General features: G+C 53.8%; 1 protein-coding gene across 3 annotated transcripts; it reads right to left on the bottom strand.

The window, feature by feature from the left end:
* Positions 1-568: 568 nt before the first annotated feature.
* Positions 569-20,184, bottom strand: Slco4a1 (solute carrier organic anion transporter family member 4A1). 3 transcript variants are annotated; one of them, XM_028885331.2, is made up of 12 exons: positions 20,013-20,183; positions 10,177-11,060; positions 9,165-9,255; positions 7,702-7,823; positions 7,164-7,275; positions 4,044-4,198; positions 3,097-3,292; positions 2,782-2,947; positions 2,516-2,688; positions 2,196-2,260; positions 1,665-1,813; positions 569-1,289 (listed from the first exon to the last, which is right to left on the bottom strand). In XM_028885331.2, exons 1-12 carry the CDS (start codon positions 20,081-20,083, stop codon positions 1,149-1,151), a joined length of 2,325 nt encoding a protein of 774 aa, XP_028741164.2. In that variant the 5' UTR covers positions 20,084-20,183; the 3' UTR covers positions 569-1,148. The 3 variants fall into 3 exon arrangements, with proteins under 3 accessions (XP_028741164.2, XP_028741163.2, XP_037061356.1); XM_028885330.2 differs by having other exon boundaries at positions 2,516-2,947; positions 20,013-20,184; XM_037205461.1 differs by lacking the exon at positions 20,013-20,183 and adding an exon at positions 14,969-15,437 and having other exon boundaries at positions 2,516-2,947.
* Positions 20,185-21,749: the final 1,565 nt, after the last annotated feature.

The following is a 21,749-nucleotide window of genomic DNA, read 5'->3' as shown; positions in this document are numbered from 1 at the left end:
CACAGCAAGGTACATGAGACCCAAAACATTGCACACTGCTATTTTCTCAGCAGATGTGAGGGGCATGGCTATGAGTTGGAACAGAGGCCCTGTGACCTTCATTCCCCTGGATTTGGGTTGTCAGCAGTGGAGGCCATCTGTGTGTGCATATGTGCCTGTGTGTGCCTGTCTCTCAACTCAGTACTCACACCATAGTGCAATCCTCACGTTGCATATGCTTGTATCTGCACAGAGTGCACAGGGTTCCCCAACTCATATCTTACTGATAGCAGTATTTGGCCACTCTATGCCCAACCCCAAGGTTCACAGATGTGGCCTGAGTCAGTCAGGAAGTGGGGAAGGTCCAGAGGTCTGGGCTGAAGCCTGTCTACTTGGGGCCCTGGGGCAGGAGCCTGTACCACTGTTGCCTTGCTTCTGGTCACAAGGGCAATAGGGATGCTCCCTGAGAAGTGTTGTGGGCCCAGCCAATGCCTGGGACAGCCTATTGCTATGGAAACCTACATCAAAGATGGGCAGACTGACCTGCCAAATCATAGACCCATAGAAATAAAATGCCACACAAAGATCATTGCTTTAAATATTAAAATATATTATGTACATACTCTTAACCAAAAACATAGAAACACATTATCCACGAAATCTGCGTGGCACCTCAGATGGGATCACACCCTCACTGCAGTTTGCTTGGACATGAGTCACACGATCAGGTACAAAACTGATTCCACAAACACTGTTCAGTGCAAAATGTAAGTCCACACGTAACGATTCAAGTTGCTCCTGCCCAGCACAGAGGCCACCAGGCTTCGAGGACAGGCAGTACGAGCTGATTCAAGCAAAACGTCAAGTAGCTGGCTCCACAGGATCATGCCACCCTGGGCACTGCTGCCCTGCAGGGGCTTCTCAGTAGACACAGGAAGTCAGGACCGGGTGACAGTCCATGAAATGTAGTGATGCCTTGGAGACTAGGGCTTGGGGGATGTGTCTGGTTCTTATGTGATATACTCTTTCCTCCTTAGCATCTCAGAGGCTGCTCAGTCACAGTATGGGGCAGTGTGAGGTTTTTCAAGGTTCTCAGGGTTGCCACCCTGTGAGGATGGGGTTAGGGTATCCAGGAAGAGGCCTCAGGAGATGTGGAGGGGCCCATGGTGTCAGACGTTGCTCTGGAGCTGTTCTGTGGGGTTGTCAGAGGCTGAGGACTGGCTGGGTAGGGAGGCCTCCAGGCCATCCGAGGATGATGATGGGGACTTGTACAGGAAGTAGGCAGTGACAAAGAAGAGGAAGCCCAACACCTGGGGAGACAAGAGGCTGTTTTTGTAGTACTCTGCCCTACAAAGACACACCTTTCCTGCATAGTCAGTCCCTCATGGGGAACCAGAACTTCAGTTAGAGAATGCAAACTGCCGTTTGGTTAAAAGAAGGGGCCAAGGAAAGGTGGAAGGACCTGGCACTGCCTGAACAGGGTCCCCTGAAAGACATGGACCAGCCCTGTCCCTCGAAACTGTGAAGGACAACACAGCCTCTGTGAAGTCAGCTGGATTCAGGGTGGTCATAACCCCATGGCTGTGCCTTCATCTATGGTAAGGCAGGAGGTCGAAGTCGGAGGAGGTGGGGAAAGAGAGTGGGCAGCGGCAGAAGTGGAGTCAGACCCCAGAAGGCCATCTCACCTTGAAAGTGAGCCCTGCAATGAGCATGTAGCGGCTCATGGCTTCATTCTGGTACACAAAGCAGGACCCCTGGTGGCCACACTGGTCCTGCCACAGCAGGCAGGCCTTGTCAATCACCCAGCCAAAGGCAATGGGCCCTGGAATACTGCCTGCCAAAGGAGAGAGTTCCTTTAGTACCCTGGTGGGGGAAGAAAGGGTGAACCACAGGGAAGACCTTGGCAAGGCCATATTGTCCATTTGTGTTCTCATGGGTACAAAGGGGGCTTAACCCCTTTTTCTGAAGAATTGGCATTGGGCAAAGAGTGCCATGGTTTCTCAAGAGGGCCCTTTTGTGTTGAGGTAAAGAAACCTACTGGGTAAATGAACGACAATGGGCCCCTCTAGTGGACATTTGGGGAAAGGCCCATCTCAGTGTGGTCCAGGGCTTCCTGCGGGCATAGCAACACACAGCTTGGTGACAGGCCACCTCTAGGTTCCTTATTCATGAACGCACTGCACACCTGTGTATGGCTTCCTCACCCCACACCATACCTAGTGTTCTCACGACAATCCACTGGATCCCCAGGGCAAAGGACCTTTGCTGATCACAGACACACCTGCAATGAAGACCGCAATGTCAGAGCCCGTGGGAGCTTGGTTGCGCACCTCACACCCCTACACCAGCAAGAGTCCTGGCCACATCGCCACCTCCCTAGGTGCCAAACACCTCACTGGGGACCAGAGACAGTCGACTCCGACGCCACTAGAACGCGGCCCATTTCCTGGGCCTGCGGCTACCCCAGGGCCCAGCAGCATCTGCAGAGCGCCACCTGCTGGCACTGAAAGAGAAAAACGTGGTGAGAGCTTCTTACCGTAGAGTAGCGGTCAGAGCTGGAATGCTGCTGAGGAATGTAAAGATAATTACAACGAACACGAGAGCCAGGAGGAGGGGCTTTCTCTGACAGGTGGAAGTGCACTTCCCTGCGGTAGCATTGCCCAAGCCAGAGGCAACCTTCTCAAGGACACAGCTACAGCCTCGGTACATCTGGGGAGCCCAACAACAACGCTGATCATACAAGGAAGGCGGAGGCTTCCCGGTCCCGGCCAGAGCGGGGCAGTGGGCAGCGACCGCACTCACCTTCTGGCCACCAGGGCCAGTCTCAGCACCCACAGGGCAGCCTGCATAGCAGGGCGAGTAGTACATGATGCCGTCTGAACCGCACAGGGGGCTGTAGTGCTCTGCCTGGCAACAGTAGATGGCGTTGCAAGCCGCCTTCAGGTCCAAGTGGCCTTCAGGCAGGGGGCTGCAGACATGGGGCATTGGATGGTGTGTTAGCATGTGTGCAGGCATTCTGCACTTCCCTGCCCCTGTGTTGCTGTGGCCCTGCATCTCCCCACCAGTGCCAGCCCTCCTCAGGAATGTGGGCCTCTGCCAGGCCTCTGCCAGGCTCACCTCCCAGCGTAGCCAGCTGTCACACCTGCCATGGGCATGTTGGGACAGTGCGTGAGGAAGACAAAGAAGGCCAGTAGGCTGGTCAAGGTGCAGAACAGACAGAACCTGATGATCCCAGAGCCACGGAGCTTGAATCTGTTCACCAGGAAGCCACCCAGGAGCGTGCCACCACCGCCTGCTGGCACCACTAGGTATCCTGAGGAAGGAACTCAGTGAGGGCCCCAAACCCCTGGTCCTGCCATTGCTGCATCGTCACTGTGGACACTGAGGGCCCTGGGTGCTCAGGGATAGCTGTGGGAGCAGAATGGGTTCCCTCAGCCTGGAAGGCCCACTGTGGGTATACAAGGGGTGCGGGTGTCAGCACAGGAAAGTGCTAATAAAGGGAGAGAGCCACCAGGTATGGGCATCCGGGCCAGGTAAGGACATGTCTGGGGAGAGCGGGGTCACCAATATGACACCCTTTCACTACCCAGACAATGAGATCTGCAGGGTGGGCTGCAGCTGATGCCTTCCATCTACACTGGTCAATACCCTAGGCCAAGCCTAGTGCCAACCAGGGCATGGTGCATCTGCAGCCAAAAGTGTGATCAGTAAGGCTGTGGCCCTGCCCTCAGCACAGGGAGGCCATGGGTGCTGGTTGAGTAAATGTTCTAGATGGTACCCGCTATTGTAATCCCTGCAAGGCCAGCCTGCCATAGAGTCCTGTCAGGCAGGTACAGAGACTCAAACTTAGATCCGCAAGACTCTGGGGCACTGGCTGCATGGCTCATGGGGACAGCCATGCTCAAAATGTTTCTTTAATGATGGTGGGTAAAGCGGTCTGTGTGTAGGAGTTGACCCTGCCCTCCCCCTTGGAGCATTGTCCACTTGGAGTTTGAAGGCTGTGATTAACATGTGTAGGAGTCATAGCCCTCTCTGCAGAGTACTCCAATGCTCTGTCTCCTTACCAAACAACGTGGCAGCCTCGGAGGCACTCAAGCTGAACTGCGCCTCGAAGAACTTGGGACCGAATGTGGACATGCCGGCGATGAGTGTGGCTTCGGTGGCCCCTGCCAGGCAGAGCAGGATGAATGTGGGGTTTCTTAGAAGGAGCCAGATCGAGCTGGGTGAAAGGGGAATAGAGACCAGAAAAAGACAGAGGGTCAGGTTTTGTATGTAAGGAACCTGCCACTCCTGCCATATCCACACACAAAGGGCCCTGGTTTTGAGAAGGCGGTGAAGTGGTACCCACACCTATCCCGGACACCACGAGGGGGTGGAAGGCTGGGCTTGGCAGGTAGTGAATCAATGGCCCCACTACCAGCCTTTGGTGCACCTGTCCTCAAGGCTACTAAAACACAGAGACGAGCCGCTGCTGTGGCTGATCTCCAGTTTCAGTGTGGGGACAAGGAGACAGACCTCGGGTGAATAAAGACAGTAGTCACCTCTGGCAGCCACCGTGAGAAGTAGTAGAGGCTCTGGGTAAGGGTGACCACCAAGCTCAGGGCTGGACAGGTCTAGGAAGGGGCTCCCAGGGGTGGGGGTAACCAAGGGGTAAGAGGCCACCAAAGTGTAGGGATCTAGAAGGCACAGGAGTCACCAAGAGAGGTACAGACTCCCAACCACAGGCTCTGGGAAAAGGGGGCAGCCATCTTCTGCGTTTGGAAACAGGGACATTCACAGAGTCTCTGCTGGGTTCGGCTAGCTCCCCTTCTCTCCCCTGTACTTAGGGGACAGTGGCTGTAGGAATGATGGCAGATTGGTGGTCAGAGGCAGTCTGGTAATCCCCTGGTGACTTTGGGCTAGAGTCCTGAGAATCTAAGGCCCCGGCACTGCAACCCCTGGGTTCCCTCACCTGGCTCCTTCCCTCCCCCTGCCATCCCCACCAGCAGCCGCACAGTGAGAAGGTGCCTGACTTGCCTTCCCAGGACCCTGGCAGAGTAGCCAGGGCGTGGCAGCACAGACCCTGGGCCGGACAGCACAGCCATCTGAGCAGTGCTTCTAAAGACGCCGCCCACCTGCCTGCTGGGAGTCAGGCTCTCGCTTCCCTGGGGTGAGAGCTGTGTGCTGACTGTGGGGGTGAACGTGAGATATCACAGAAGACTTGGTGCGAAACCCTACAGAGCCCCTGGGAACAGAGCCTGGGGACACAGCTGGTCACCGTACAAGTGACTGCGTGCCCCACAGTCACCCTTCTCGGTCACAGCTCACACGGGGCAGGGCATTCCCTGAAGTCAGCTGTGCTGCAGTAAGCTGTGGTGCAGTAGCTACGCTGTCTTCTGCAGGGAAACTGCTTCTAGAAGCCGGGGAAGGTGACTGGCTCTTAGCGAGAGGAGAACAGCACCGCTTGCATGCTGTGTGCCTTCTAACTTGCTCCTTTAGCTTACCAAGGCTTGGTGAGCCGGTGCCTGCTCCCTGTCTGCTGTGTGGCCACCATACATCAGTGCCCTGAGAAGCCAGGACCAGCTCTCAGTCCCACCGTCAGCAGGCTCCACAAGGAAGTTCACACTCGCAAGAACCCACTGCTTCCTAGACACTGACTAGAGTCATTGGGAGGTCAGACTGGACCCAGTGAGACACTCACAGGATCCCTTCGAAGGTACAGCAACCCAATTCCTACATTTTACTTCTTTACCTGAGGGTTGAAAAGTCCTTCCAGACAATTGCTCAGCTCTGTTCTGACAAAGCATCTGTGGAAGAACTGTGGCCGTCAGGGACCGACAGGCTCAGGCTGCTGACCCTCCCCAGCCCCTCCCCAGCTGGGGTATAGCTGGTGTGGATAGCCACGCACAGGCTTGTCCATTCCTAAGGTATTGTCTAGACCTGCTTAGCTTCAGGCTGTTGGTTGTTGAGGATGAGGTGACTCCGCCATGCGGAACATGTTACACAAAGTATCTAATCCCACTGCAGGTTGGTTGGTTGAGATTCTTGAGTTTGCCCTGAGAACTGGCCATGACTTTCATGATCGTAAAGGAGGCACACATTCCTGTGCTTGTTCAGTTCCAGCACCTGGCTTCAGACACTAATGAATTACTGTATAAATTGTAAGAGCCCAGGTTCCCCAGCTGAACAAAGCTCATGCCATGTTATTCTGCCCTAGAGGGCTTAACACAGACAGCTGTAAGATTAACTAGTAGGCCCTCAGCCAGTTCAGCCGTGCCTGGGGCTCAGCCCTCTTAGGTAGGCAACTCCTGGCTCTCCTGGGTGAGCAGTAATGAGATACAAAGACCTTGCATCTCCACCTCTACCAGTCTCCCTTTGTCCCTCTGGGTTCTCTGGGAGGCTACCCTTGCCCTCCCTGTGTTAAGAACAGGCTGTGGACTCACCCTCACCCACAATAGCCCTCCACTCCCAAGCGGTCAGTTAGACACCGCCTTTCATAAGATCAGGACATATGAAAGGGTTGCAATGCTTCCTAAGGCCACCTTCCCTAGGTCTATGGAAAGCTCAATTTTACAAGGAGGAGACATAAGTGTAAGTACCAGAGACTCCTAGAATCCACATTGTTCTCTAAGACCCCAGTAGCTCAGAGACTGTACCTTGATGCATAAAGACAGCAGAGTCAGGACAGACAGAGAGAAAAGGGGGATGGAGTGAAGATGGAAAGCATAGAAAAGACTACCCCAGGGGAGGAGAATGTCAGTGAGAGAGGCCTCTGCTCCTGTGGCTCTCTGTCCTATGGGTGGTTCAGAACGGTACCTCCTTAGAGCTTCTGATAGCAAGTGCAAAGACAAGAGTGATCTATACTGCCTGAGGGGCTCCCTGGGGAGGGCCCCAGGCCTGGGGAGGGCTCCAGGCCTGCAGGTACACAGAGGGGCATGCCGTAGAAAGACATTTGCTCTGTGGGGCCTCCTACAGTGATTCTGGCCTCAGCCAGGGCTGTGCCTCCAGGAGCTTGCTGCCCATGTCTTGGGGTGCTTGTTGGGTCAAGAGGAGATTCAGAGGCTGTGGATGGTAATGGAGGGGGCACTGACCCCATGTGGGACCCAACACACACACACACACACACACACACACACACACACACACACACACACACACATTCTCTCTCTCTCTCTCTCTCTCTCTCTCTCTCTCTTTCTCCTTACAGGGGCAGGTCTCTGATAGTCTTGCCGAAAGTCGGATTGCTCACTGCTTTGTGGCTGTGATCCTTCAGTTGCTGTGTCTCAGTCGCTCTGGAAACGATGTACCGCTGGGAACCTGGAGGGATAGAGTCAGCAGATAGCTTCTAGAGGACATCACATACTCCACGGAGGCTGCCCCCGACCCCGACTCCTCCACCCCTCAGGACCTGGGGACACCACATGCTGACACACATGCAGCACTGCAGTCTAAGGTCTGAGGGCGTGGGCCAGAAAAAAGGTGAGGTGGTCATGTGACAGGTCTGCAGCTATGAGAGCAGAGGGTCACGTGGGCCCAGGAGAGTGGAAGTGAAGGGGTCGTTTCTGGTGGAGACATGGGAAGGGTAGCAGGCAGGCTTGGTCAGCCTTGCTCTTCACACAGAGGAAGACTGAGACCAAAGAGTCCATCCCTCGTTAGTTGAAATGACAGAGAGAAGGGGACAGGACAGGAAAGAACATATCCTGCCTCCTGGATGGAACCTCTGTACCAGGGCAGGGAACTCACCTGGTAGCTGCCGGGGATAGCCAAGGATGGGAATGGCGATGAGGAATGCGGTGATCCCAGCTCCTAGGAAGCCAATCCACCAGGCACCAACCCACAGTGGGCTGTCAGTGGTCAGCTCTGTCCTATTGGGAGAAGCCATGGTCCGTGGATTACTGACCGACCACCCATGTCCTTTTCAGCACATGCATGGGGTAACCTGCTCACTCCCCTAGGATCTCTGCACAGAGGGCAACAGAGGCCCATGGGGCTACAGCTGTACATTCACCTCTCCCTCAGACTGGAGAAGCCTTCTGATATGGCCATTCACTAAGAGAGCAGCTCCTCACTCAGACTCTGACTGCTGGACCCAGGGAAGTTGCATCTGGGCCTCAGACTAAGACCTTGGGGGCAAGGCCCATTGGGGACAGGAGCTTCAAGTAACAGCTGGTGTCCCTCCCCACACCAGCTGGCATCCTCAGGGCCACAGAGCTCAGGGGACAAAGGGCTCAGCTGGAGTTCACTGAGCTACCCACACAGGAACCATTAGCCGTCCGACTGCCATCTGCATAGGAGGAGAGAGGTGCTCTCAAATTGGACAGGAAAAGTTGTGGGAAGGGAGCAATTGGCCAGTGGGATTTCATACTTGGGAAGAAAAGGGTGCAGGGGCAGTAAGGGATGGAGGGATGGCCGGATAAGGGACAGGAGAGGAATGGAGGAAGGACTCAGGCAGCAAGGTCAAGACAGCAGTGTAAAACCTCTGCTCTGGTACAACAGGAAGCTGCCCCAAGGCCTGGATCACGCTCCCACCCCCATGTGCAGAGTGACTCAGAACCCAGAGCCCAAGGGGCACAACACATCCAGATCTGGGGACACGAGCCTTGACCTACCTCAGGCTCTGCATAGAACACGCACCCTTGACCCCATAGTATCAACCCAGGGCTAGAGGCGGCATTTTGAGAGGGCAGAGCACTAGAAACCTCGCTGGCGCCATCTGCAGAGAGAGTCCCAAGGTGGAGTGGTGCCCAAGACCCAACACAGCTACGAGGAAAACTCAATAAGGGCCGCCCTCCCATGGTAGGACAGGACCAGGCCATTCGCACAGCCTTGCTGGGCAGTAATCAGCAAGGGCCACCCCAACCTCCCGGCTGTCTCCCTCTATCCCTCTCACTCCTCACTCTCCCATTTACATTTACAAAGATACAGGCGCACTGCCTGTCACTTCAAGAAAAGAGCCTGAAGATACATGGCCAGGGCTTCATAATCATGTGACCTTGAACCCCGCCCCCCATGTCTCTCACCTTTTCCTGGTTATGTCCTTGAAGCCACCCAAAGACCCTGAGTCTCTCTGCATGCCCCAATCCCTGTAGCCAAGACTAGCCCAGATTTTCCCTGCTCCAGCCTCATGTTGAATATCAGACACGTCCTTTGGGGCCCACAGCACCCCAGGTGCTGAGGCAGGCACGTGGATACGCCCAGTTACTCACCGTTGGCTCACGTCTGTGTAAACATTTAGCATGGCTCCTCCAATCAGGTAGCCTGCTGCAGGTCCAAGGATGGCTGCCGTGTAAAAGATGGCTAGAAGGCAAACAGAGTGTGCAGTCGTCACACGCCACTCAGCGGGCCCTCCTAAGACATGCCTGCAGCCCCGCTGTGGACCCCTTTAGGTCAGAGTGCATCTGTGTGGCCTGCAACTGGGAATGATATCCAGTCATCAACTTCTAAAATGTCCCCAAAAGTGCACTCTGGACATCATTTGTACTCACATGAAAGCAGAGACGCTATGACTCTGTTTTGCATGGTGAGGGCAGAGTCCATACAGGAGGAACATGGAAAGGCAGGCATAAGTGGACAAAGCAGGAGGTGAAGGCCATCGGAGAGAGAGAGAGGAGTCTGCAATGATTGATGGGCTCCCTACTGCCCCCACCCCCAACAGGAGCCTGGGCTGGGAGGGCATAAAATCCGAGGCCGCCTGCGTGGACAGTGAGCTTAGCAGCATTGCATGCAGCTGCCTTGAAGGTCACAGGCCACCACACAGAACCTGTGAACTGTTTTGTAGCTTTGTCTCAAAGTCTCAGCATTTCTAAATTCTCACCACTTATTTCCCACCTAGAGAGGCCAGGCACAGAGTACACACAGGCCACACAGGGAGCCAGGCTCTATTCCTCCTACTTACTTTTGCATAGGACTCCTTCCAAACCACAGAGGCTCAATGCCAGCTAACCCTGCCCCAGCCCTGCCTGAGGACTTGGGGTTCCTGAGATTTCTGGCCTGAAGTCCCTGCAGGGCTTCTTAGAAAAGTTGGCATCTACTCTCCTGTCTTTGGTGAACCCCCTGATGGCTGTGCCACTTCAAGTTAGGGGCACCTGGGTCATATGACCAAGGGAGGGACATAAGATCATCTAGCCAGGCTCCCAGAAAGTATCTACTTCATTCTACCAATGTCACCATCTGGTCCCTCTGTCTACCCATCCTGACTCCTTGGCAATTTCCACTCACCAATATAGATGGGTGAATAGTTTGACTTGACATTCTCATCCAGGTAGGTGACACCCAGTGTGTAGAGAGGTGTGGCACCCACACCATGCAGCAGCTGGCCCAGCATGAAGATCAGCCTGTAGTTGGACAGGCCTGAGTCCATACACTCCACATGACTCCCGTTGGCCAGACACGCCCCTGTCCCCACCTCCTCATCCATCTCCACCTCATAGTGGCCAGCAGTGAAATGGGGCAGTGCAAACACCAGGGAGCCAATCCCCAGGACCAGCACACCCCAGCCCAGCCAGCGTGGCTTGTGCCCATTGCCCCCAAAGTAGCTGACAAAGGTGAGGCAGAGACAGGCAGCGATGTCATAGGAGCTGGCGATGAGCCCACTCTGGTAGCTGTGCAGGTCGAAGCGCTGCTCGATGGAGGTGATGACGGTGTTGATAAAGCCATTCACTATCATGCCCTGGAGGAAGGAGGCTGCACACAGGAAGAAGAGGAAGCCCTTGGGGGTGTTGAAGACCTGTAAGCACTTGGGAGTGAAGGCTTGCCAGCCACACAGTGTGCTCTTCGGCCCAGCAGACTTGTACTGCACCTCACGGGCTGTCTGGCTACTCCGCTTCTCAACCTGGGGCTCAAACAGGTGTTGGCTGGAAGAGTCCAGGGGGCTGTGGGCAGAGCGCAGGGAGGCTGGGGATGCTCTGCTGCTGGGTGGAGTGTCACACCCACTGTCTGTGGCTGAGGACGCACTGGGGAAGAGGTGCTTTGGGAGGGAAAGGAAATGCTTGTCCCCCATCGCGTGCTGGGGCATCTCCAGCCTCGTGCGGAGGACTTTGGCAGGGGGGATGCAGCAGAGGTGGCTTGATGAGATGAGAGAGTGTCTTGTCGCTGGGTCTATTCTGTGAATAGAATTTCTCATTAGCAAACACTTCCCTAATCTGTCGACATTCGTACATGAACATTCAGTTCCCACATAGTGGTCCATCACTGGGATAAGCCTTCTCTGACTCAGAGTGGCCTCTGGTCAGCCCCTCACTCATTCATCTTGCTCCTGACTACAGCCCTACTGCCAGTGAGCCACACCTGGCCTGGTACCGGGGGCTGGATTCCAGTACTTTGAAGGTGTGGCCACGTCTGAAAACACTGAAGACAGAGCTGCTAGATGGAGACCGCCAAGCAGTGAGCAGAGCTGAGGCCCAGACAGGGCCCAGACCTGCACTCCGTCCTCTCTGGCCTTGCCTGCCCGAGCAGCCTTCTGTTGTAGAAGCAGAAGAGTCTGATGGTCAGCCGGCCAGCAGTAGTTCAGACCTAACTCACGGCTGGGTCCACATAGTACAACTTCGCCCTCTTCTGAAGGACACTGACCCACCACTGGTGCCAGGCTGACTTTTACACGTTGGCACTGTCTGGCATCAGTAGTTGTCTTTTGAGGCTGTGAACAGCAGAGATTCTACCGTAAGAACTCCTGGTGTAATTGGTGCTGGTGACCATGCCTGGGGTACTACTCATTGTGCCCACGCTTCTCTACAAGCTGGTGTCCCTGCCTGAGAAGGACAGCGCCAGGAGAGAGCACCTGAGGCTGGGGCAGTCTTCATGTGGTGGGAACAAGAGTCAAACCTTCCTTGGGCAGCCAGTGTAGCCAGGCCCCACCTAGACCGCAGAGTAGCTTTGTATACACATATGTATATGCACATATGTGCACATTCATGTACAGGCCAGAGGCCAACATGGGGTGTCTTCCTCAACTAGTTTCTATTTTTAAAATTATATTATTTGTTCATGGCAGTCACAAGACAGTGTGCCAGAGTCAGCTCTCTGCTTCTACTATGTAAGTCCTAGAGGTTGAATGCAGATCATCAGACATGGTGGCAAGTGTCCCCACGGGCTAAGCTATCTCACCAGCTCATCACCTTGTCATTTATGACAGGGTCTCTTATGGGACCTGGAGCTCACTGATCTGGCTAAGCTGGCTGCCCAGCAAGTCCTAGAGATCTTTTGTCCCGCTTCCCCCGCTCTGAGATTACAGGTGTGTGTCACCAGGCCTGTCTTTTCACATACATAGTAGGGGTCCGACTCAGGTCCTCATGTCTGGGTAGCAAGCTCTTTGCTGTCCAAGTCATCTCTCCTGCCCCAAAGCAAGCACATTTAGTCTACTTTCTCAAACTGCAATGGAACAGGACAGGAGAGGGACAAAGAGGAGCAGGGTAGGACCAGGTAGGAGGGTGAGAACGGCCATACTGCATGCCAGCCTTGGAACTTGGGGTTGAAACAGAAAGCAAACTCTGAGGGCACAAGGAGAGTCAGAAGGAAAAGACTCAAGGTCACCAGAGTACTGTTTGTTTTTGCCTTTAATCCAGGCTGGCCTCATGCCCACTGTGTTCCCTCCACCCTACCCCCGGACAGCCACTGGGGACTACACAGGTGACAGGCAGCTCAGTGTGCACGGTGTAATGGAACTCAGATGGCAGTTTTTGTGATCAGCAGCAAACAGTAGGAAACAGAGGGATTTCTTCCTTGAAAATGAGAGCCACCTCAGAAGCATTCTAGCTGTAGATGTCCGAAGCACCAACGTCACCACGGTTTCACCTGAGCTAAGAACACTGACAAATATTTGAAGCACAATCTAAAATTAGACTTATCTACATTCTACACTGAAATGAGCAAGTTGAAATCCTACTTTAAATATTAGCCAAGTGACTTTCTGATGTTTGCTACCTTTCCAATGTAGGGTGTCGTAGTTGACGAGGCATGTGGCACATGCCAGTAAAACCAGCATATGGGGGGATGGAGCTAGAAGGATCACAAGTTCAAGGCCAACCTAAGCTAGAGACTTACTTAAAAAAGACAGGGCTGCAAGGTGGTAAAGATGGCTCAGCAGTTAAGAGCACTCCCTGCTCTTTAGAGGACTTGAGCTCCATTTCCAGCACCTATAGGTGTCTTACAACCACCTGTAACTTCAGCTCCAGGAGGTCCAATGTCTTTTTCTGGCCTCTGTGGGCACCCACACACAGAAGGCATATACTCACACAGCCACATAAATAAAAAAATGTTTAAAAATGGGGCCAAGTTCATTTGGTAAAGTGTTTGTCTTGCAAACATGGGCACCTGAGTTCCAATCCCTAGAACACATGGTTTTTTTGAAGCTGAATTTCACAGTGCAAGCTTACAATCCCAGCATGAGGAGGTAAAGACAGGCATATTCCAGAGGCTCACTGGCCAGTCAGCTTAGTCTACCTGCCAAGTCAGTGAGAGACCCTGTCTCAAAAAGCAAGATAGATGGTGCTTGCAACATCTGAGGTTGTCCTCTATCCTTCACATACGTGTACACCATGTGCTCCTGCACACACAATAACACAAACATACACCCCATCATCACCACCAATAAAAGCAAAAGATCTCATTGCATACATATCAATCTTTGGGCTTCCATGCCCACACCCACAGCTATCATTCTGATATCAGGAGGATGGTGCTGCTGAAGTATGTCCCAGTCACTAGCTTTCAAGTTTCTTCCTAGGACCTGCTAGGCTATGGGATGGCTGGAGCAGAGCCCAGTGTCAGGCTGGCTAGACTCCAGGTCCATACACTTGTCACATGTCACTGTGGGCATGTCAGTGAGGGGTTTCTGAAGGAGACACCATGGCGTCCATGGGCACCACTTTCTGGAGGACCTAGCTGTGTGTGTGTAAGGGTAGAGCCCAAGGGAGCCTGGCATCTCAGCTTACTGTCTTCATGATCTTGGTACGTGTCCATCTTCATAATCTCATGAGCCAGTTCCTAATAATAAATCCCCTTATATTTCTCATTGTCTGTCCTTCTCTGGAGAACCCTGTCTCATGCAAGCTCATGCCATTCCTTTGGCACTGATACCCCTCTGCTATGAGTGGGAACTCTGCTAGGCACCAGGGTTCAGGGACCCACCCCCAGGACACGGTCCCCATTACAAGGATCCCACACCCACACATGAGCAGTCCTTAAGAGTTCCCTGCTAGCCATGTGTAGCTGCAATTCAGCAGAATCCGGGCTCCTATGGGGCTAACACATAGAGCTAGGACTTGCTCACTCACTGCTGTAAGAGAAGAGCCTTTCACAGAACATCCAACACCCTGTGTGCATGACCAAATGTGGGCTGCCTGAGCATCCTGAATACATCCCCACTGGCTCCAATTTACATGGGAGGCAGGTCCATCACTACCCTCAGAAGGGCCCTGTACTCCGACAGTTATCCTAGGACAGAGACCTTTCTCACCCTGGGACTCCAGCCATGTGACTACCCCCACCATCACCACTAAATAGCTGTTGGTGGGAGGGGCCACGGGAGTGACGGCTACCTGTGTGGCAGCCCCAGCCCTGAATCTACTTCCACTTCTAGCAGCTGTGTACTGGAGAAGAAAAATATGTGAGGCCAGGAGAAGCTGGCACCAGGCTTGAGGAGCTTTCTCAGCCTGAGGAGGTTCGCCTGAACCACCACTGCTCAGGTGCGGAGGAGCAGGGATATGGATCCTTCACACAGCCCACTCTCTAGTGAGCCAACCTTGCCAGTTCTGCCTCAGCCCGCCAGGCTGGCTCCACCCAGAGAGCCCAGCAGCACAGCCCTGTGGGATTAGGCCAAGCTGATTAGCCCAGGATGATGAAGCCCTGGGGCCCCTGCTGTCAGCTGAGAGCTCCACACCTGAGCACTGTGGAGAGGGTAGGCATGTGCACAGGCGTGGGGAATACATGTGGGCTATTCTAGGTGGCCACAGGTGACCAAGATTCCCTTACAAGTCCCCCACACTGCCTTCAGGGCTGCAAGTGCAGCATCTACCTGATGATGTCTTTAATCCTGGAAGAATCCAGCCGTGGCCTCCTCCTCAGAGTCTGAGAGTTCAGTGGTCAGAGGCAGCCTGGCACAGCCCAATCAGTGAGAAAAGGACTGGTTTGCCTGGCTGCATGCTCCTCCATGCTTGCTTGTTTCCTGTCCATCCATTTTCTAAACTCCCAGCTGGAGCAGTCCCCCAGGTCTCTGCTCACACTGCAATTTGGAAGAAAGGATTTCAGAGTAGTTCTCTGCCCCAGGTCCCTGCTACCTAGGTCTCTGCGGGCCGTTCCTAGGACATCTTAAAGTCCTAAACCCGGGATGTCTAGCATGATTCTGTCCTTGTTCCGGGACACTTTGAGACCTAAATCCTAGAACCTCCTCAGACCTTGACAGTCAGCAAACCGGATTCATTTCTCTTCCCATCAGTCTCCTCTCCTCTCCTCTTCTTCCTCTCTTCTTCTTCTTCTCCTCTTCCTCTTCCTCTCCTCTCCTCTCCCCTCCCCTCAGCCCCAACATCCCCAGCTACAGCCAGAAAGAGAAGGAGACAAAGGCAATTCTCTATTCACTGCACCAAACTGCTCTGGGGCCACCACCAAACCAAGCCCAACTTTCTCCTGGGCATTCCTGCTGACAACACACCCTTGTCAGCAGCCACTCCTGTGACCTTGGGACTTCCCTGCCTCCTCATTTCTCCTGGATATCTCCTCTTATACACAAGTGGAGTGTGTTTCCACTTCTTCAGAACGAAGCTCGGGCAGTGGGGCCAGGAGATGGGTCAGCCACTAAAGCACTAGTTTGCACACCAGGCAGCCACATGCAGGTAAAAGTTCAGGAAGACAGCTGCTTTGCACAGAAGCTGCCATGGACTAATTGACAGGGAATTTGAATACGAGACACCAAGGCTGGCACCACAATGACCTGTCCCACACACAAGGTCTGTTGTCTCAACCTACGTAGGGTTTCCCACCCTGTCTGAATCTGGGGATCCAGAAGCATGCAGAGGGCTCTGCCAGGCACCACGCTCCAGAGAGGAATGGAAGTCTGCTAATCAAGGTGTGTTTGAGAAACAGAGGCAAGGTAGAGATTGCCTCCAAGGCAGGCAGGTGTTTCCCCACTTGGCAATTCACAAGCTTCTCTGATCCGCAGTTTCTCTCCTGCAACGTGGTATGAGGTGAAGGACTCAGCCCTCTACATAAATGGGCCCAGCTGCCACTAAGGCTCATGGGAAACAGACCTACAGTACTGGGATCAGTAACCCCAACCTCTGAGGTATGGCACTCCCAGACTCCAAGAAGCCCACACACCTCACTTGACGTCCCTCAGCTCATCTGATAGTTAGGGACAAAAGTAGCTTGCTTTGACTCTGTTGCATTGCTGACTATTGGTGTGATGGTCAGAGTTTTCCTGCAACAGGGGACCATGTGGCAGTTCTCATGGTTCTCACAGCTCTTCTACATTCTGGGGGGCAAAGGGGGGAGTGAGGGATTCTGGTGACAACCTTCATGATTTTCAGGGTCCTCTTAGGTTCAGAAGGGGGTAGTTCTAGCTAGCTGAAGGACTTGCCTGGTACAGCCAAGCCACTGCCTCCAGGTGGCCTCTTAGGGGGCAAACATACCTGCAGGATATTCTAGCCAAAGGGACCCCAAGCACAAAATTCAAGGATCCCAAGTACGTATGGGTGGGGTGGAGAGGACCATTCTCCAGTAATCCTAAGCGTTCTCTGTGACTTGGGTCTGCAAAGCTTGCAGGGTTAAAAGTTGCAAGGCAAAGGCAAAGATGGAGCATAAGAAAGGAGTGCTTGGGTCAGCGGCAGTGGCACACGCCTTTAATCCCAGCTCTCGGGAGGCAGAGCCAGGCGGATCTCTGTGAGTTCGAGGTCAGCCTGGACTACAGAGCGAGATCCAGGACAGGCTCCAAAGCTACACACAGAAACCCTGTCTCGAAAAACCGAAAAAAAAAGAAAAGAGTGCTTGAATAGCACTTGGGTGGGGAGAAGAAAGGACATGTTGGAGGTCCCTCAGCTCCCATATTTTTGGATATCTGGTGCCAAGGGAAGCCCAGACAAAGGCAACAAGCCTCAGCCTACCCATGGCCCCCAGTTTCTGATCCACACATGAGTAGTTTCTTAAAAGACATGTGGTTTGAAAAAGCACCACCTTCATCTACAGATGTGGTCCAGGATTCTAGTTCTTTTTTGTTTGTTTTTGTATTTTCTTTCTTTCTTTCTTTCTTTCTTTCTTTCTTTCTTTCTTTCTTTCTTTCTTTCTTTCTTTCTTTCTTTCTTTCTTTCTTTCTTTCTTTCTTTCAGAGTTGAGGACCGAACCCAGGGCCTTGCGCTTGCTAGGCAAGTGCTCTACCACTGAGCTAAATCCCCAACCCCTGTTTTTGTATTTTCAAGACAGGGTCTCACTATGAAGCCCTGGCTGTCCTAGAACTCACTATGTAGACTAGGCTGGCCTTGAACTCACTGGCTGTCTCTGCCATCTGAGTGCCGGGATTTAAGGTGTGCGCCATGACACTCAGCTGATTCTAATTCTTTGCGATGCTAACAAGAATGAGGTCATGACACCTGTCCACAGGGAAAGAAGGAGTGTCGGGGAAAACCAGAGCCCCCCCCCCCATCTGAGAGCAGCAAGTTTGGAGCTGATCAAGAGAAGCAGAGGGAAGGAACATCCCAGACCACCCTGGCCCAGCTGCTGCCTCTGCAGTAATCCACAAGAGAATACAACCCAGGTCCAGCATGCTGGCTCATTTCCTCTACTCCCCGCCATCATGGCTTCCAGGCTCCATTGGTCAGGCAGAACTCTAGCCACCTCACACTTGGGGACACAGTCCCTGAGGGCCTGTCCAATGACTCACAGGGCTGAGAACTAGGGTTGTGCCTCCTGTCCCCTACATTCATCAAGACCACACCAAGGTCAGACTTTCACTAGAATCCCAGAACACGGTTGGTGGTTGGGTTCCAGGAACTAACCTATGATCTCTTCCAGTGGTCATGGGGATCGGGAAGGAAGTACTTGTTCTCCGTACTTCGCAAGGCACTGAGTGTACCTCAAGAGGAAGCAGGGTGTCCCCTCCTGCCTGTAAAGAGCACCAGAGTCAGCACTGGCGTTTCTGTGTCTCAAATGTCAACCTGAAAGGGACCCACTGGAGAACGTTTGAGAACTCAACCCGTTCCAGTTTAGATGACAAGGGTATGAATTCATATAGTGCAGCGGTACCCACGTGGGAAATAGGCTGTCAGAGCCTTCTGTAATAGAAGACTCGCAGTTAGAGCACCAGGTCCCAAACTTCAGTACCAGTGACCTGAGAAAACCTGGGTGTCTGGAAGTCAGGCAGGCATAGAGTCCAAACTGCTGCACAGAGCTCCTCGTACCAGGGGCTGTGCAGGGCAGTTACTGGGCATCAGTTGCTCTCCTGCTGGGCCCATTCACCAAGTTTTTATCCTCCCTGCCCTGCCCCTCCCTTTGCCCAGTCACAAGCCTTTTTCTTGCCTGCCTGGCCCCTCTGCAGTCCTGGGGAAGGTTCTGGTTGGGACTTGTCCAGCATCTGCTTCTGGGACCACACCCAATGAACCACAATTAGATCATCCAGGAAGAATTTTCCAGGCAGTACCTGTTGGCCTTTCCTAGTGGGCAGGCAAAGCAAGGAGGACCCAACCAAGAGACCCTCAGTCTTACACATGGTCTTACACTCTTTGCAGCACATGGACAGCCAAAAGGTACCTGTTCTCCTTTGGTCATTGATATTGTCCTCTTCTGGTAACTGATTCTCTGACCTGGCGTCCCTCTTTTCTTGAGAATGACTGGCAAAGGGTACAAACCTCCAACCTCCCCCGTGTCTTTCTAGGCACTCCAAACATCCTAGTGCCTCAGCCTGCTCCTCTATGCCAGAGGACTTTAAAAAGCTGCCTGGAGCTGCTCTTGTCCAAAGCCTCCAGCCATTAAATGCCAGGCTCAGCAAACAGTTCCTGCTGTCCCCATTACCACAGCTAAGAGTTATAAATAATTCTGCTAAACCCCAGGTGCTCGCTCCCCTGACGTCCACCTGCCCCAAGCTGCCTAACAGCTGTAGACTAGACAGCTGCCTTGGTTTACTAAACTAGAAAAACCACTGCCCTGAAATAGGGATGGAGAGCTGGTTCCATTACGAATAAACCACCGTGGTTTCAACGCCTCTAGACAGAAATACCCCATGGCCATGTCTGGAGGAGGCCAGCAAGCCTCATCACGCTAAACTCTGGCCACTGAGGCTGGGGGCTCGGCAAGCTGCAGGGTTCGACTGTGTCTCTATCTCACACTTCCGTACACCTGCAGATGCTGACCTCTCCCCGGGAAGAAGGAGGTACCCTGCCTCGGGTTCCCGGGTTTGGAACCAAGCATGCCAAGCAGGCACCAAAGCGGCCGAAATCCTCGTTGGCGTTCACCTGTGCCCGGGGACGCCCGTGAGCGGCATGAAGGTGCCGGGACTCAGGGACCCAGACATCTGCGCTCTTCGGAGGGACAAAGCCTGCCGCCCGTGAGCAACTTTTGTGCTTCACGTTTTCCTCTGACTTAGCAACAGCCGCCGCCGCCGCCGCAGGTAGACCTGTTCCTGGTTAGGCCAGCAGGGCCTTGCGTCCGCGTGTGCTCGCGGCCCCTTACCCAGGCTGGCAGCCCAGGTGGCTCCCCACGTGCAGTCCTGTGACCCAGCCCTCTCCCATCTTCCCTCTCTCTCTGGCGCAGAGGCTCTGCTTCCCGCCTCTTCCTTTTCTGCAGACTCGCAGCTCCCTCGCAGGCAGCTGGCAGCAAGGAGTGAATTCTGCATCCGGCTCCCTCGGTCCCGCCCTGTCCCCACAGAGCGACTCCAGGGTGCCTCACCGGTGCCCGGGCCTGCTTCCCGCCAGACATCGTACCCCACGCCGCCCCGGCGCCGCCGCGCTTCAGTCCGGCCTCCGCGAACACCTGCCGCACTCCTGACCGCACACCTAAGAGGCCATCTGAGGTGGCGCCAGACCCTGTCCCCATCCTGGTCCGCATCCCCAACGCTGTTCAGGTCCCAGAGTACTCACCTTCCTGCGAACCCGGCTGCCGCGCTGCGCCTTGCGCTCTGGCCTTCGCGCGCAGCCCACTCACGCTTCATTCATCGCCCAAGCCTCCCCCGCTGGGGTGGGGGTAGTGGCTTCGCCACCACCGCCAATGGTAGCGCGGTTCGGGCGGGGCCGGGCCCGAGGTGACAGTGGCAGGAGCGCGCCAGGGCGGGGCCAAATGAAGGGGCGGGACCTGGGGCGGCACAGGGACAAAACAGAGGGCTCGACCTATCCAGTGCTTAACCTGCGGAGATTTCTGGCCGCTAGCTAGCGCCACTGACGGTTGCAGGCTAGGAAACCTGGCGTCAGGCTAGGAAGTTAGGGCTCAGGCCTTGCTGCGTCGTAGGTTCCACTTGCGTCGGTGTTCGCTCTCAAACGTGGAACAGAGGTGGTGGAGGACGCGGGTGGCGACTCGCTCAGGCGTAGGGTACAGCTGCAGGCTCGCAAAGGGCGCTCCTCCCCCCACAAACCCAACCAGTGAGCTCTTCTTCCAAGGGTTCAGGGCAACTAGGGGCTGGACTAAGCTACATCCTCACATAGGGAGCGCGTAGGTTCCTGCCCCGGGGCCTCGTCCCAGAACTTCATCTTGGTTTTGAACGTTGATGTGAGATCGAGAGGGAACACACCAGTCACCTTCAGACTGAGGTGGTCTCTGCTGTGCGACTTTGAATGTATTTCTGAACCCCTCTGGGCCAGTTTCCGCATCTGTAAAATTAAGCTCATGTCTGTAAGCGCATACTCAGGAGGCTGAGGCAGGGAAAAGGACCCAGTTCCATAGTGTGTTCAAGGCCAGCCTTGGCTACAGGGAAACTGGGTCTCAAAAAAAAGCAAACAATAATTTTTTTTTAAGTGATCATAGCACATCATTGAAGGAAGCGGAAAACAGTGGGTAAAATAAGACCTGCTGACTTTGGCCAAGTAACAGCTGGCAGCCTCTGGATATCTGGGATATCAGCCTCTGGATATCGTATCAACAGCAGACAGCAGAAATTTCCCACAAATTTCTCCCTTTTGGGTTTAGCACATTTAATTGAAAAGATATAGGTGAGCCAGGCGTGGTGGTACACACAGACAATCCTATCCCTGGTGAGGCTGATGCAGGAGAATCTCTACTGGGAGGCCAACCTGGGCTAAAAACAAAAACAAAAAAAATAAAACCTTTCCCTGCCCCCAATCTGGACTGGGGAAGTGAAGGCAGAAGAAAATCAGTTTGTGGCCAGCTTGGGCTACTCAGCAGGACTATCTTAAAAAATAAAAACAAAATAAAAGTTTACAAAATCCAACTCTGTGAGCGTGTGGATCCTGCAGTCAGCTCTGTGAGGACAGGTACAAGGATACAGCCCCGTAGTCCCAGCTCCCATGAGCCTCAGGGGCTAAGGCAGACCCCTTCCTTTATATACAGGGAAGGTGCTGGGTGCTGGGCTCAGGTCTTCATGCCACACTCAATCAGTTATAAAAGTGCCTTCCTTCCTGGAGTGGGTGTGATAGGTACTTACTCACATTTTGTCCTCGGAACCTCCGTTGATGTCTTCAGGGTCCAGGGTCTCTACTCAGCATGTGAGCCTCTACTCCAGAAAACTGAGCTTCAGTTCAGTTGTCCCAGATATTGGCCTCCATGGTCAGAGAGGGCCTCCATGGTCACACTTCTCCTGGTCAGAGAGGACCCCCAGGAAGAATAGCAGTGTGGCACTGTGGGATATACCTCTCCTTGCTAAAGCA

The sequence above is a fragment of the Peromyscus leucopus genome, chromosome 4 (genome assembly GCF_004664715.2).
Source record: "Peromyscus leucopus breed LL Stock chromosome 4, UCI_PerLeu_2.1, whole genome shotgun sequence".
NCBI classification, from domain to species: Eukaryota; Metazoa; Chordata; class Mammalia; order Rodentia; family Cricetidae; genus Peromyscus; species Peromyscus leucopus.
The sequence above is the reverse complement of the archived record's forward strand: the minus strand, read 5'-3'. Positions and strand labels throughout refer to the sequence as shown.